Source organism: Palaemon carinicauda, chromosome 29 (assembly GCF_036898095.1).
Source record: "Palaemon carinicauda isolate YSFRI2023 chromosome 29, ASM3689809v2, whole genome shotgun sequence".
Classification (NCBI taxonomy): Eukaryota; Metazoa; Arthropoda; class Malacostraca; order Decapoda; family Palaemonidae; genus Palaemon; species Palaemon carinicauda.
In genome coordinates, this window is record NC_090753.1 from 69,299,143 (window position 1) to 69,317,211 (window position 18,069).

The 18,069-nt window shown below is 36.2% G+C and overlaps 1 protein-coding gene across 6 annotated transcripts in view; it reads right to left on the reverse strand.

Moving 5' to 3' along the window:
- Positions 1–18,069, reverse strand: part of Pi3K68D (phosphatidylinositol-4-phosphate 3-kinase catalytic subunit Pi3K68D) — a 95,400-nt gene that overhangs the window by 20,786 nt on the left and 56,545 nt on the right. For all 6 annotated transcript variants that reach the window (XM_068352718.1, XM_068352716.1, XM_068352719.1 and 3 more), the window contains 6 exons: positions 16,106–16,310; positions 14,099–14,306; positions 11,102–11,263; positions 9,966–10,081; positions 8,115–8,262; positions 4,718–4,906 (listed from right to left, as the gene is read on the reverse strand). In XM_068352718.1, the coding sequence (XP_068208819.1) occupies positions 4,718–4,906; positions 8,115–8,262; positions 9,966–10,081; positions 11,102–11,263; positions 14,099–14,306; positions 16,106–16,310 (1,028 nt within the window). The remainder of the gene's footprint in view (positions 1–4,717; positions 4,907–8,114; positions 8,263–9,965; positions 10,082–11,101; positions 11,264–14,098; positions 14,307–16,105; positions 16,311–18,069) is intronic.

Below are 18,069 nucleotides of genomic sequence, written 5' to 3' on the forward strand. Positions count from 1 at the left end.
ACGGAGAAGTATCGAATTAAAAGCTCAAGATATGACTGGCGAAATCTAACTGAGGGCCTTTGCGTCAATAGACGGAGATGATGATGATGATATTAATTCTTATTCTGTTTTGCACTTACTCAAAACAGTTTTTATATATTGAACCGAGTTCTTATCCATGGGGCTTATTGTAAAGGCAATATGGTACATCGCTTTCCACTAATGGATATGGCCAGTGCAGTGAGTTGGTAAAAAAGTACTGTATATCCGTCTTGAGGGGACAACATGAACAGTGTACCTTTCTATGCATTTCATACCAATTACTCTACTCTAAACGTATTAACCCTTTTACCCCCGGGGTATTTGGAAATTTCCAACCCTTAACCCCCAGAGGGTTATTTTTTTCCCAGCACATTTTGCAGTATATTTTTTTTAAATTGCTCTAACAGCCTTAATTTTGGTCATAGAGAGGTCAGGTTGGTCTCATTCTCTTGGAAAATGCCTGAATTTTCTCAAAAAATTATCAAAAAATATGAAAAACAAATTTTTATAGCATTTTTTTACAAGGACGTACGGGTACGTCCATGGGGGTAAAGGGATGGCTTTTGTGAAACATACCGGTACGTCCATGGGGGGTAAAGGGATGGCTTTTGTGAAACATACCAGTACGTCCTTTGGGGGTAAAAGGGTTAACTATTGAACTAAATAATTTTATGAAGTCACAATCAACTTAAAAAAAATCAAAACTTCCAAGTTTGAACCAGAAGTTTGATGTAATGAAAAACAAGAAAATAAAATCATAAAATAAGCATTAATTGAGAAATATCAAGTGAAATTCCAGTATCAATAATCATATATAAAAATACAAGTTTACAAATATTATCACAATGGCATTTGAAAGTAAAGGCAAGTTCTATAACTAACATAAAATAAACAAAAAATGCAATTAAAATTCACTTTCTGCTTTCCCTTTTCATAGGGTTAAGCTTACTAAATGCAACATGTAACTGGTCTTTGCATATTTAAGGTTAAAGATTGTGACACAATCGGCCCTTTGCATATACGGGGTTAGGTAACAAATACCTGGGAATGTAGAAAATGTCCCAACTTCACATTACATGACCACCTATTTCCTTACATAACTAAATATAACCCCTTGTTAAATCTGTTTAAACATATAGGTTAAAAATAACTCAAAACATTTTACAAATGTAAGTGCTACAAAGGCTGTTAGGAAGGTCAAATTTAACACTTACCTCATTTGCCTCCCAAAATAATCACCTTGGCAAACTTTAACCCTTTTACCCCCAGGCTATTTGGAAATTTCCAACCCTTAACCCCTAAGGGGTTATTTTTTTCCCCAGCACATTTTGCAGTATATCTTTTTAAATTGCTCTAACAGCCTTAATTTTTATCATAGAGAGGTCAGGTTGGTCTCATTCTCTTGGAAAATGACTAAATTTTCTCATAAAAATATAAAAAATATGAAAAAAAAAATTTTATAGCATTTTTTTGTAAGGACGTACCGGAACGTCCATGGGGGTAAAGGGATGGCTTTTGTGAAACGTACCAGTACCTCCTATGGGGGTAAAAGGGTTAAACACCAAAAGCAGTAAGGGATGAATGCATTGTCATTCACATGCTATTCTATCGAGAGATTTTAGAAAGATGTTAACCCCTATAAAGCTTTCCAAAGCCCTATAGTCTGGTTATCTCTTCTTACATTTTCCAATGCTGTAAAGGAATCTCGTATTACCTCTGCAAATGTTATATCTTTTTGTCTATTTACGTATTCATTTATCTGTCCATGTGTCTGTGGACAGGATTACGTCAAAGCTATTCAACAGATTTTGACAAACTTTTAACCATAGATCGATCTTGGGTCATGGACGACCCCATTAAATTTTCAAGATGATCCGGATTTGCATTTTTCACAATTTTAAAGATTACGTAAAAACAAATCGACGGATTTTGACGAAATTTCCACCACAGATATATCTTAGGCCAAGGACGACTCCATTAACTTTTAAGGATGATCCGATGCCGGATCCGGATTCTAGATTCGTATTTGCATTTTTCACAATTTTAAACATTACATCTAAACAAATCGATACACTGGATTTTCACCAAAATTTTAACAATGGATAAATGTTAATCATCAGAACATAACAAAATTCTAGAGATGATAGACGTGATACGAATGAAGATCATGATTCTGGATCAACATAGTTACTTTTTACCATCTACTGTACAATCCGCATATAAAAAGTGGGAGGCAATGTCCATAGACTTTGGTTAAATGTTGGCAATATTCATTGGCAGGGGTCTGAACCCTATCATTGCTCTTGTTTTAGTCCTGTCTTTGTGTTAATCATGAGGCCCTTGTTTTCAAACTTTCAACAGATGGGAATAGGCGAGTGTTTTCTTAACTGTTATTAAATTTTTAAGTAACAGAGAGAGTAATAGTCGATAAGCACCATAGTCACTAAAGGTATGTAATATCTGGTGTTGTCGGCCCATTCTTTTCATACAACATACATATGATAAGTGGTTTGGCCTAGAAAACAAGCTCGTTGCATATGCAGATGATGCTTTTCTCCTTGCCTCAATTCTATCTCCAGAATGTAGACCTATAGTTGCTGAATCCCTTAATACATACATACATATACCAAGGCACTTCTCCCAACTTTGGGTGTAGCTGACATCAAACAAATGAAACAGAAAAGGGGGACCTTTCCTCTCTACGTTCCTCACAGCCTGACAAGAGACTCGACCAGGTTTGGCTGGTACTGCTAGGGATGCCACAGCCCACCCTCCCCCGTTATCCACCACAGATGAAGCTTCATAACACTGAATCCCCTACTGCTGCTACCTCCGGGGTCATCCAAGGTACCGGAGGAGCACCAGAGCCTACCGGAACTGTCACAATTGCTCACCATTCATTCCTATTTCTAGCACGCTCTCTTGCCTCTCTTACATCTATCCTCTCATCACCCAGAGCTTCCTTCACTCCATCCATCCACCCAAAACTTGGCCTTCCTCTTGCACTTCTCCCATCAACTCTTACATTCACCACCTTCTTTAGCAAACAGCCATTTTCCATTCTCTCAACATGGCCAAACCACCTCAACATATTCATATCCACTCTAGGTGCTAACTCATTTCTTACACCCATTCTCACCCTCCTTACGTCGTTCCTAACCCTATCTACTCAAGATACACCAGCCATACTCCTTAGACATTTAATCTCAAACACATTCAATTTCTGTCTCTCCGTCAATAGAGATCTACCTAAAATTAGTGCATGGTGCAAATTATGGGGCTTGAAGTTGAACCTTACTAAACTCAAAAATTTAATTGCAGTTAGGTAGAGAACAGTGGCTTCTCAACATCCAGAACTTTGCGTTGACAATGTCTCTCTAACTATTATGTAACTCGTTTGAAATTCTAGGTGCGATTCTAGATTGCAAAATTATTATAGAGAACATCCGCTATGTTTCTTTATCAATCGCGCAAAAAAATTAGTTTAAAGTCCAAGAATTTTGGGTCCTCTGTTTATCCTTCAGAAATGTTTTAATTCTTTCGTTCCATCTTGTTTTGAGTGTCTAGTCTTCGGCTGTTCTTATCTTCCCTTGTTCAATGGAAACTTGCGGTCCATTAAATTTCTTATTCCTGATCTCTACATTAATCCTGGCAGTGTCATTCGGTTAGTTTTAGCCATGATGCAAAAGATTTTTCATAATTCAGTTCAATCATTGCATTCACATCTTCCACAACTGTACCATCCTATATGCACTGCTATGTATGCAGTTAATTAAAATTCACACCATCATAAGGCATAAGACTATACAGTATATTCCATGTTTTCTTCCAGCTGTGACCAGATTTTGGAATGATCTTTTTAATCTAGCATTTGAATCAGTGGAACTTCATTAGTTAGAACTTTTTGGACAATTCTTTTCTGTTGAACAGGTTGATATAATTCTTATTCTAAAGTTCATATATGGCTGTTCTATTTCAATGTTGTTACTTATCTTTACATATTTTTTATCTTTATAAATGGGATGTCGATGTCTCAAAGGATGTAGATACAGGAGAGGGGGTTCCCAGCCCCCTCGTCCCGTCCCATTTAGTCGCCTCTTACGACACGCAGGGATAACGTTGGCGCTATTCCATCTGAACTCGGTTGAGTCCCTTGTTAGGCTGGAGGAACGTAGGGAGTAGAGGTCCCCTTTTTGTTTTTGTTTCATTTGTTGATGTCGGCTACCCCCCAAAATTGGGGGAAGTGCCTTGGTATATGTATTTATAAATGGGATCCTTCCCCTATTGTAGCTCTTAGACTTGTAGCATTCAGCTTTCCACACTAAAGTTATACCTTGCCTGGTAGTAATAATAAAAATAATTTCAATAAAATGCATATCTATACTAGCCTTCAAGGGCCACAGACCCACAATACTTAAAGCCAAAGAAACAAGTACATACATATACCAAAGGCACTTCCCCCAATTTTGGGGGGTAGCCGACATCAACAAGAAACAAAAAAAAAAAAAGGGGACCTCTACTCTCTACGTTCCTCCAGCCTAATCAGGGACTCAGCCGAGTTCAGCTGGTACTGCTAGGGTGCCACAGCCCAACCTCCCACATTTCCACCACAGATGAAGCTTCATACTGCCGAGTCCCCTACTGCTGCTACCTCCGCGGTCATCTAAAGAAACAAGTAAAAGTATAAAACACTTACCAGGGTAAAAGTAGGTGTAAGGCATCGGCGGGTATTGGAGCAGACCAATTCTTGACTAGCGAGTGGAGATCTGGGAGGCACGAAACATCCCAGGAGTGAGCTGCCAGAAGGACTTTCGCGAGGGCGAAAGGTTCCTCGTGTAGGTAATGTCGCTTTTCCCACAGGATTTCACGATCTTCGGCAGACCCTCTGGCAGGAAAAGAAGTTTGTTATACCAGGTTACAAAGCAGAAACTTTTCTGAAACACCCTACCAGCCTATCGGCAACCAATCTATTACTATTGCAACTAGACTGTTTATGGGCAAAACTGAAATTTTTCTATAAAAAAAGGGAGTAAACTTTAACCCTTTTACCCTCAAAGGACGTACTGGTACGTTTCACAAAACCCATCCCTTTACCCCCATGGACGTACCGGTACGTCCTTGCAAAAAAATGCTATAAAAATTATTTTTTCCATAATTTTGATAAATTGTTGAAAAATTCTGGCATTTTCCAAGAAAATGAGACCAACCTGACCTCTCTATGACGAAAATTAAGGCTGTTAGAGCAATTTAAAAAATATATACTGCAAAATGTGCTGGGAAAAAAATAACCCCTTGGGGGTTAAGGGTTGGAAATTTCCAAAGAGCCTGGGGGTAAAAGGGTTAATATGAAAAAAGGTAAGTATTGCAGCCAAAAAAAAGGGGGTGAACACTGGATTAGGACATTAATGAAGCTGGACATTTAAGTAAGGCAATGCCAAAAGGAACATATAAAAAATAATGACATTAAGAACCAACAGACCCCTTTAACGGGAAATATCCATTGTAAAAATATTACAGAAAGTAACATATACCCTGGTCCATAAGCAAACAACACATCGATTACTGTTCAAAAAGTTACCATAAAGCACCTGCTCTCAGAATTCTTGTATTTGTGTAAAAAAGTATGAGACTTTAAAGCTCTTTCCCTCATTTACTTCATAACTTTATAGGTTCTTGAAACCTAGAGTAGAAAAATACTAAATTTTAGTATTTATATCATAATCTAAGCTTAATAAGAGGTAATATAAGCTGCAGGTACACCCTGTCAACATAATTTTCCATATCTCAATTTTATAAGAGTGCCATCGACCCACACTGGTTTTTGCCCCTCATAAGATACTCAATTGAACCAATAATTTAGCTTGCTCACATGAATGGATGGAAGATGTCAATGAATAAACCCAGATACTAAAGCCAAGTCCATTGAGAACTGTAATAGCACTTCTTCAAACAAACATTTATTATTGTTACCGTTATCTTATAAGTTTATAATTGACAAATAACTTCTTTATATATAACTCGCCTAAAAACATCTGATTCATGTTGGATAACTCTGTTGAAAAGTATCAGCGGGAATGAATGAAATATAAAAGACAAAAAGAAATTTTGTGGTGTAGAAAACTTTGTATGGGAAGAGTTACTGTATTTAAGTGTTGTTTCTACAGTGTGTTTTGAAATACTGTAATAATGTACAGCACCTTATGTTCTTCCCTTTCTTTTAAGTAAAATGATTCATACATATCTTATGTATTCATGGGGTTTTTATTTTGATTCTGCTGCAGTCACCTGCTTTAATCATACCATCTGGGAGTAGAAAGTTTTCCATTTCTTTTTCTTCTCTCTTTTTTAGTTACAATTATAACAAACGAAATTATGAAAACCCTATACTTGATAGCATTGCTTTGAGAGAGAGAGATGATTAACTATCATCAACAAATTTATTGTGATCTTTTAAATCCAGTACCACGGCCAAAAAGCAAGGAGATTTAAGCATCCAAGTTAATTATCTACCAAGATAACCCTCATTCTTGATTCTAGCCCAAACATTTAACTACCGCTAGTGTTATGGGTTCTTTGACTGGCCAGACAGTACTATATTGGATGCATTTCTCTGGTCGCGGCTCATTTTCCTTTTGCCTACACATACACCGAAAAGTCTGGCCTATTCTTTACCTCCTCTGTCCTCATACACCTGACAACACTGCGATTACCAAACAATTCTTCTTCACTCAAGGGGTCAACTACTGTACGGTAATTGTTCAGTGGCTACTTTCCTCTTGGTAGGGGTAATAAAGACTCTTTAGCTATGGTAAGCAGCTCTTCTAGGAGATGGACACTCCAAAATCAAACCATTGTTCTCTAGTCGTGGGTAGTGCCACAGCCTCTGTACCATGGACTTCCACTGTCTTGGATTAAAGTTGCCTTGCTTGAGGGTACACTCAGGCACACTATTCTATCTTGTTCCTCTCCCACTGGTTTTTAAAATTTTATAGTTTATATATGAAATATTTATTTTAATGTTGTTACTGTTCTTAACATATTTTATTCTAATCGTTCATTACTTCTCTTGCAGTTTATTTCCTTTCCTCACTGGGCTATTTTCCCTGTTAGAGCCCTTGGGCTTATAGCATCCTGCTTTTTCAGCGAGGTTTGTTGCTTCGCAAGTAATAATAATAATATAATGTACTTGATGCTCACGACTATTCAACATCAGTGCAATAAAACAGTAACTTGGATTATTTCAACCATGATGTATTGAAAGATGTTTTGAGGAGTGGGTCCCTAGGATTATCCTGGATTTGTCTCGAGTCTTCTACTAAAGAGCAACTCTCAGTATCCAAAGCCACAGAACTCTTATCCAAGTTAGCATCCATCATGCGAAGAGTCAACATAATAGTTTAAAGGTCACTCGTGAATGGCAGAGCCAAGAGACAGTAACATTGCCCTAGCAATTAGGACAATGCCCTAGAGACTGACCATATATTATATGATCAGCACCCAAACCTCCTCTCCATCCAAGGTAGGACCCAGGGAGGGCCAGACAGTGGCTGCTGATGACTCAGCAGATAGACCTATAGGCTCCCCCAAACCCCCCAACCTTAGCTCACAAGGATGGGAAGGTTGCAGACACTAATGGCGCTATTGAGTTTGAGCGGGACTCGAACCCCTGACTGGCAAACACCAGGCAGACACGTTACCAATCGGGCCCCACATACTGTCCATATATATAGCCAAACCCAATGAATTGCAATTTAACTTAGGGTTTGATTGAAGGCATTTTTCATACCTTATATGATGAAACTCCTTAACTCAAGTAAATAGGTATACTGAATACATCGAAGTAATGGCCTCAGCGGGCAATAAACCCCTACCTAATAAATAGATTTTGATAATTCAAAATGCATTAAGCTATCTCCACAAACAACTGATATTGCAGGCAATGATAACAATTAGACTTTTAACCAAAATGGAGATTGACCAACTTCATCAGCTATACTTGTCACCTCGAGACACAAAATTGACCTTGCTTTAGATTTAAAGCCTCAATTGTAACTTCCATCGAACCAAACAATTGGAATTTACATCAAACTTACTTGTTAAAAGTGAAAATGTCCCTTTCAATAATATCAGACAGCTGTTGTTGAGTATTGACGTCTAGCGATGAAAATTCTAACTTCTTTGGAGCAAGAGGCACAATTTCGGGGAACAGAATTTCACCACCAAAATCCATTAACTTAACAGCTGTAGAGAAAGAAATTCATTAGTTTATTATGTTTAATAAAAATCATTACCACAAATATTAAGTTTTCTATAATTTACTCTCCCTTTATGGGGTTAGAAATCAGTCGATTCTCTCTACTATTGCCCTGACTGTTACTCTTCTAGTATATTTATATGCCCTTCCTCATAGATCACGAAGGACTTCCTAAAGACTGGAACCTTTCCACTCCCACATTTATAGCTTACATAGCTATTGTGCCCTTTTTCCTCTAATGGTAAAATCACCTCTATTTGATCTTTAACATCTCTATTTATACTTTGTAAACTATACAAAACAATTCAAAAAGATCAAAATTGTAATCAATCTTCAGAAGGTAAAATGTATGATTATCTCTGTATAAAAAAAAGTCAAGCGAGAGAATAAGAATTCAATAAAACCTTAAGGGTTTGAGTACCCTTGATTTTGGTAAAATCATTCAAACCTTCAGGCTGGCTACACACGAGACACTTTTCAGTGGATGGTGGCTAACATTGTTTTGTGGTGCCACAAAAAAGTGGAGGGGGAAGCTGTAAACACCGCACCATTAAAAATTGGCTAACGTACGCACCATTAAAAATTGGCTAACGTACGCACCATTAAAAATTGGCTAACGTACGCACCATTAAAAATTGGCTAACGTACGCACCATTAAAAATTGGCTAACGTACGCACCATTAAAAATTGGCTAACGTACGCACCATTAAAAATTGGCTAACGTACGCACCATTAAAAATTGGCTAACGTACGCACCATTAAAAATTGGCTAACGTACGCACCATTAAAAACTGGCTAACGTAAGCACCATTAAAAAATGGCTAACATAAGCACCATTAAAAAATGGCTAACGTACGCACCATTAAAAATTGGCTAACGTAAGCACCATTAAAAAATGGCTAACATACGCACCATTAAAAATTGGCTAACGTACGCACCATTAAAAATTGGCTAACGTAAGCACCATTAAAAATTGGCTAACATACGCACCATTAAAAATTGGCCGACATACCCACCATTAAAAATTGGCTAACATACGGTCATCCATAGAAACACGTGCATTTCATTCTTTTTGCCCCAAAATAGTGGCAGCCAGCATCCATTAAAAAGTGACTCCGTGTGCAGGGGCCCTTATACCCAGAATTGATTTCAGACTTCTCTGTTAGGCTCACAGCAGGTTCCCCAAAACTATGGTAAAGTATTTAAGCATCTTCATTCTAAGATTAATATTGTATTTATTACTAGATATCAATGAGCTTTAAAAACATCCATTCTTGTACAATTTTCTTTGAGAACCACAATGAATATGAATTAAATTTACTATTAGTACTATTTTATATATGGAAATTACTAATTAAAGTCAATAACATTAGAAAAACTGAAAATAGCACTACAAAACTAATCTTTTCAGTTGCATTGGCTCGTATTTATGTTTTTATTATTCCCAGACAGTTTTCCTTATTTGAAAGAAGCTCCATGGTCTTCTAATAATGCATGCATCCAAGAGACCAAAAGTTAGACAAGAGTGAGTTTTGTATCATACGAAACCACAATTATATGCAAGCATCTCATTAATGTAAGTGTTGAAATAAAACCATTAATTTCTTTAAAAATTAGGTTAGGTATTCATTTACGTTTTAAATGTCTTTCGTCATTACATTATCTTGAAAAAAAAAAACCCTAAACTCACAGAGCACAGGACAGCCATGAACTTGTGGATGGTCCGACGAGTAAGGGGCTGGTCCTAACCGCCTGTCACTTGCCATAGGCCAGAGTGTGAGCAGATGAGCCCCTTGAGCAAGGTTGCTGAATAAAAAAGAAAAAAACAAAAAAAGGACAATTCAACCAATATTCTGTAATTCAAATTCATTCAGATAACCAAACTGCCCAGAAAGATTTCATTGGAATGAATATGTGTAGATCTAATAGTGTTAAGCATAACTTCAAATATTGGTTTGACAAAATAAGCTCATGTAAACATAAAAAAAGGTGTGGACAAAACACAAGAAAATAGATGCCGAGAGCTAATAGGAAAAAAGTGACCTCATATATAAATGGCTAAAAGCTGAATGCAAAATGGATTATAAAATTAAAATTTAAGAAACAGAATTTCATTTGGATCAAAAATGTTTTTAGCATTATTTACAAAATAATTCCCTTCTACATAAAAAAAAAATAACCACTTTTGTGGCTATGAGTCTTAAGTACTTAGGAAATATACATCTTAGGAACTTTCACTCCTCTGTTATTGTCAACCTCAAAACTTCTGACCAAACCATATCTCTAATAATTCAATTAAAAAATTCAAATAAAAATTCAGGATAAAAGGGAACTTTGTTGAATTTCTTAAATGTCCACTCAAAAGGCACGAATACAGAAAAGACTTCCAATCTAATACATCCTAAAGAAATAAAATATAATGGTTAAAAATGCAATGTGGTCCAATACTTAATACTAGTTCAACCCTCTTCCTCCGATCGCAAAGTCATCTAACAGCATCTAAAGGTCTCCCTTTCTGTATTCTGTAGTTTCCCTATTACATGTACACTACTGTACTATAATAAAAAAGTGTTGAACCATCTGCTTCAACTCTCCTTCAAGCAATTTAACTAAAGGATAGAACCAAATTTCTCGGGCCACAGGTCAATGACAGACTACAAGCTCTTTAAGGAGAAACAAAACATCTACCCGAATGTTTTAAAACTATATAGCATTAATCCACTTAAAAAGATTCTTTAGGAGACTTTTCTCTTAAGACTTAACAGTTTGTGTTTGACATCTGGGCAGTAGAGAAAAGAAAAAACAACAGCATAAAAATGTCCGTACCCACTAAAGGAGAAATACTGTATTGCCGCCCAACCAAGTTCCTCTCTGATGTACTTCGGCTGCTCCACTTTGTTTTCTGGCTCGATTATCTTGAGGCCAAATACGGTCATCACGAGACGACTTTCTCTTGGCAAGGTGTTGAATCTCGTACCTATATCTAAACTGTAATGTATAAAAAAATCCATTATTATATAGTTATTTTGTTAAGACCATTGAGCTTTAAGTCTAATCTTACACATATCAGCACACACAAAATATAATCATTTCCAGTAAGAAGGAAACTAAAAGGAAAGGATAAAATGCTAGTATGCATACACAAAGTATAATTATTTGCAGGCAAGGACGCAACCTCCAGGCCACCATCAACATTTTAAGTTTTACACAATCTGATCTAAAGTATTTAGAAACACAAGAAGACATTTTAGCTAGTCAACACAAATGGAGAAAACTACTAAATCTTAAAAAGCAAAATAAGACTGGGTCTGAGGTTTGGATTGCATTACCAGAAATATAAAAAATACCAAGAAGTTTTCCGAAAGTGATATAATTTTGAATAATGTAATGCTGCTTGCCCTTTACCATTAATACCACTGATAATACAGTACTAATGGTTTTTTTTCCTCTTTTTCGTTCTCTTACATATGAAAATAAAACAAAACGTCAGATCATTTTGCTATGCGAGTATAATTATATTCTACTTTCATTATAACGACATACTTCGCCCTTCAATTATAAGGTATATCTTAAGACTTTCAAGAATACAATGTTTCTTATGTATTTTGTGATTACCACAATTATCTTTCATACTATTTTGACTAAGTGTAGTAAAGATGTTAGATTTCTTACAAGTGCAGCCATTTAAATGAAAGGATAAGGCCCAAAAATAATATATCTATTTTGCTTTGTCAACATAAGTATAATGAGTAACATCACTATAATCATTTTATTAAGTAGGTCTATTGAAATATATTCAGGTATTTCTGAAGTACAGCATATTTTGATTTTAGGTCTGAAGAGACCGGTTTTGTCGATGCGACTCTGATACTAGTAATTCTATTCTCTAAATTAATGGCTCTTCTAGCTTAAAAGGTTGGTGACCCCTGACTTGGGCAATAGCTATTTCAGTACACAATTTGATATAGTATATGCAATTCAAAGACCACACCACGTTTTAGTATATGCAATTCAAAGACCACATCACGTTTTAGTATATGCAATTCAAAGACCACATCACGTTTTAGTATATGCAATTCAAAGACCACACCACGTTTTAGTATATGCAATTCAAAGACCACACCACGTTTTAGTATATGCAATTCAAAGACCACACCACGTTTTAGTATATGCAATTCAAAGACCACACCACGTTTTAGTATATGCAATTCAAAAACCACACCACGTTTTAGTATATGCAATTCAAAGACAACATCACGTTTTAGTATATGCAATTCAAAGACCACACCACGTTTTAGTATATGCAATTCAAAGACCACACCACGTTTTTTATTATAAACAATTAAAAAATTAATAAATAAAAATCTAGTTTAAAAATTTGCAGATAGTTAAAAAAATGGTTTAATGACGCAAACCTTCAAAGCATAAAAAACGCATGGTTTGGTTCCCAGGATAATGCAGTGTGCAAAACCATAATCTATCATGACAACTATGGCTTATAATGATCGGAAATAGTCATTGCTTGCTTAGAAATCCAAATCCTTCAAATTGACTCTAGCTAAATAAAAATGTAGAGGTTCTTTTCAAAGCACACTTGTCATATATATTCAACCGTATTTTCAAGATATGCTAAAATGCTTGAGGGTACACTCAAGCAGACTATTTTATCTTATTTCTCTTCCTTTTGTTTTATAAATGTTTTTATAGTTTATGTAGAAGATATCTATTTTAATGTTACTCTTCTTAAAATATTCCATTTTCCTTTTTTCCTTTCCTCACTGGGCTGTTTTCCCTGTTGGAGCCTCTGGGCTTATAGCATCCTGCTTTTCCAACTAGGGTTGTAGCTTAGCTAATAATAATAATAATAATAATAATAATAATAATAATAATAATAATAATAATAATAATAATAATAATAATAATAATAGATAATGCAGAATATATAAGTCATCATTACTGTACTGTAGTTGAAAGCAAGATTCCTAAGAACTAAATCACTAAACATGTTTTAAACACCAAAGAAAAATCATTATTAAAATTTTGCTCTTATAATTCAAAAATGAAGAAATTAAAGAACAAGAAAGAAACTAAAGAACAATTAAAAAAAAATGTACAATACACAGTTTGAAGTAAGTTCAATCAATGGGTTAAGACACTCCTTTTTATTTCTTAACTTCTGAACTTATATCTTCACAGGAGAATGTGTTCTTTATTACATATACACTAACTGACTTTGGAAGACTCATTACCTAAAAGTTAATGCTTCTAGAAAACCCACCCAATTTAGAGTTCAAATTGTCAAGAGCTAGGCTAAATTAGTTTAAAAATGAGCAAAGCTTTATACTCACTTTGCAAATCCCTTCTCTCTGGTTATGACTCATTTTTTCTTTGCCTACACATACACTGAATAATATGGCTTTACCCTTTACGTAATTTATAATTTTTGTACAAAAGTGACCATTACTTTGTGTGCACTAACACTGTGATAGTGTTTTATACTTTGTACATATTATCTGTACTTTTACAATGTGTTGTGATATATCAAAGACAAATTGTGAATGATATGGTCTTCATCACCTTCCTATTGATATGTCCCTTTCCCAGTTACTGACGGATTGTTCAAATGAAGAGAAAAAGATAATAAGAACAATAGAAAAAGTTAATTACAAGATTAACGCCACTGAGGCAGCAATCACTTTTAATAAAACCGGCTTAAAAGAGGGTCTACTCCCGAAATAAATAATAATAATAATGATAACAGGAAAAACAGCATTAAACCTTGCTTTCAGATAACATAAAAGTGACATGAAAAAAGGGTCTTACCATTGACTGAAGACAACCTTGGGGTAAAATTTCGGATCAACGATGACTTTCTTATTGAGGGAATGTGTCGGCTGTCCAATACACCTGGACCCGTGAAAAAGCTGAGCTTCGACAAAGTACTCGTCATACTTCCACTCCATGTGCAAGCGATGCAGACCCTGGACTTTAATGCTTACTTTCTCTCTCACATTTTGAACTTCTTGAGCATCTGTACAAAAAGATATTTTTGGTTATTAGGAGATGGTAGAATTTTACAGAAAATATGGAAAAGTATAAATTATGATGGCTAAAAAAGGGATTTTGACGAATGAAAAATCTACTTCTGGGCGAGGAACCTGTGTCGCCCAGTGAAATGCTCCTTAAAGCACCATTTCAAAGGTATAAATACTGCTAAATATACCAGAAAAAAAAGTTGCATGGAATGCCAGGAATATACCCAGCTCTCTCACCCCTAAAGTGTGTCGGTATTAAAACTGGGCCAAGTGATACCACTACCAGAGGTTCCTTTCCCATTAGAATTCTCCCTTCTCAAAATCCCCCGTTACTACGAGGTGTCGTTCACTACAGCTACTGCCACCCCCCCCCACCCCCACCCCCACCACCACCACCACCACCACCACCACCTATCCTTCTCTATCATTCCTTGTTAGCACCCGTGAACGTTCGGACGTGTTTTAAAATGTATAGAAAATATAGTCAAGTATAATAGATTACACCAAAAAACAGCTCATCATAAAATCATCCTATTGTGTACCTTCAATATACATTCTCCCACATGTTACCAAATCATTTAGGACAATTATGAAAATAAAGATATCTTGTTAACCTTTGATACATAGGGATTTACTATATTTGATGAGTAATCTATATATACTGTAACCAACAGGAACCAAAATAAATAACAACTACAGGAGTTACTCAACTTACAAACTTAATTGATTCCAAGATGTTCAAGTCGAATTGATTGTTCTCTATTTTTTTTGTCTGGCCTAGGTTAGGCCTAACCTGAATCCCAAGCTTATGATTTCCAACTACAAAAGTTAACAAATAGTCAGGTTTCATATAGAATAGGTATCAGGTGATTACAAATGTTGTTTTGCTACTGTATTAAATATTTTTGTTTTATTACAGTACAGTATTTTTCTATATCTACTCTTTTCAGGTGGATTCACATTTCTATCTGAGTGTAAGTTGAGGGCCTCCTGTACTAAATTATTATCCTTAAGTTATGCTTCCTCCGGTGCCTTAGATGACCGCGGAGGTAGCAGCAGTAGGGGATTCAGCATTATGAAGCTTCGTCTGTGGTGGATAACGGGGGAGGGTGGGCTGTGGCACCCTAGCAGTACCAGCTGAACTCGGTTGAGTCCCTTGACAAGATGGGAGGAACGTAGAGAGAAGAGGTCCCCTTTTTTGTTTTTGTTTCATTTGTTGATGTCGGCTACCCCCACCCCCCAAAATTGGGGGAAATGCCTTGGTATATGTATGTATGAATGTCCATCCATATACCAAAGGCACTTCCCCCAATTTTGGGGGTAGCCGACATAAACAAAGAAACAAAAACAAAAACAAAAAAGGGGACCTCTACTCTCTACGTTCCTCCAGCCTAACCAGGGACTCAGCCGAGTTCAGCTGGTACTGCTAGGGTGCCACAGCCCAACCTCCCACATTTCCACCACAGATGAAGCTTCATACTGCTGAGTCCCCTACTGTTGCTACCTCCGTGGTCATCTAAGGCACCGGAGGAAGCAGCAGGGCCTACCGGAACTGCGTCACAATCGCTCGCCATTTATTCCTATTTCTAGCACGCTCTCTTGCCTCTCTCACATCTATCCTCCTATCACCCAGAGCTTTCTTCACACCATCCATCCACCCAAACCTTGGCCTTCCTCTTGTACTTCTCCCATCAACTCTTGCATTCATCACCTTCTTTAGCAGACAGCCATTTTCCATTCTCTCAACATTTCTAATGCAGGACATTAATATAAAGATGAAAATTACTCTCCTTACCCTTGTTGTTATCTACAGTGGCATCAACAGTGAAATCCACTCTGAAGGCTTTGGCGTACATCCCTAAGAAACTATTAACAGCACCAGACAGCCGACTGAGAGAGTCCAAGAGGGAATTCTTTAGATCGTCTGAACTAGAAAAGTCTTGAGACCCTGTGGATAACACGCGCTGGCCTGGAAAGTCGTCCTCTCCATCTAGAATACCCTGCGAAATATAATACAATGTAGAGAGTTTAGTACATTGAGCAAGGTGAGTATTATACAGAACTTAGGTTTCACAGGTCGACACCCTAAAATTTATCAGTTCTTAAAACTTACTACTAATGCTAACCTAGTAAATTTTCGACATGGCCAAGAAATAAAGCAAATGGGTAATAGCTTGCCTTCATGAATTTGGAACAAATGGATGATGATAGATAATTCTGACAACCACAGAGGCAAAACTACAATACAAAGGTTTTCATTCCAAAACTACTGTATAGACAAGCAAATCATTTTACTTCATCATATCCATAGAATTAAATTTAACAATAATAAACAATTTAGTAAAGTTTTTAATTAATAGGAAGGATACTATACTACTGTATTGAAACTAACTATTATACTACCCCCTCTCTAAATGGCATCATGGCCTTCTAATCTCTCTGTTTTCCTCAACAAATGTAAGATCTCTGTAATGCTTTACTACAGATTTATCAAAATTTCTGGCGACAAAAATTGTTAAGGCATTTTCGCAAGAGGAAAACTGAAAACAGGAATATGAAAAATTTTAACCCCCAGGCTATTTGGAAATTTCCAACCCTTAACCCCCAGGGTTTTTTTTTTTCCCAGCACATTTTGCAGTATATTTTTTCTAAATTGCTCTAACAACCTTAATTTTTGTCATAGAGAGGTCAGGTTGGTCTCATTCTCTTGGAAAATGCCTGAAGTTTTTCAAAAAAAAATTATCAAAAATATGAAAAAAGAAATTTTTATAGCATCTTTTTGCAAGGACGTACAGGTACGTCCATGGGAGTAAAGGGATGGCCTTTTTTGAAACGTACCAGTACGTCCTTTGGGGGTAAAAGGGTTAACTTATACAGTAAAATAATCATTTACCAGCAACTTGGGATCTCCTAAGTAGATTTTTCACAAGGGGAGTATCGTCTAGATTGTAGATATCATAATAAGTACTATAACCTCTATTACAGTTCAGTTAGCTGTCAGTTGCATTTCTTCTACTTGTCATATATTCATCCTCTTTTTCTCCACTCTTACATACCTCTCAAAAACCTATTTCAAGCTCTTCCCTAAACTTCAAAATGAGTTAGACTTGGTTTTCACACATTTTTATGCAAGTACAGGTATTGCAATTTTAAGTCCAAATTAGATAATTCATGTCTAAAATGTTTTGTTCACCCCCTCTGTATATAATTTGTCTTATTAACCCATTCAATACTGGTCTGTTGCACTGCAACCTACCCCAGCATACCACTTAAGAACCCCGTTCCATCACCAGTATATCAAGTCACTTGCAGACAATAATAATATGATAGCAGCAAAAATAATAATATAATAACTATGTATAAGTAAATATCATCACTATCATTTTATTCCTCATCTGAGCTATCTGGCAGATACTCAAACCCTATTTCAGAAGCACTATACACAAAAAATATGTGAAATAGGACTAAAACAAATGAGAAATTCATTTATAATTCAAATTGAAAATGTTTATCCGGAAAGCTACGATAATCTTTCGCAAATGACTGCCTGAGGAACACTAAGTATTTAAAAAATTCCTCCCAATACCTCGAATGAAGATGTCATGATGTCCAACAGATACTTATTGGTGGATATGAATAGTGGGTGAAGCTTCAGGAACTTGGGTAACCAATACGTTGTCTTAAACCCCTCCCAATGTATAGAAACTGCTTAGCTTGGTTAGGAACAAAAAATTACAGACATATACATTGTTGCTTTTT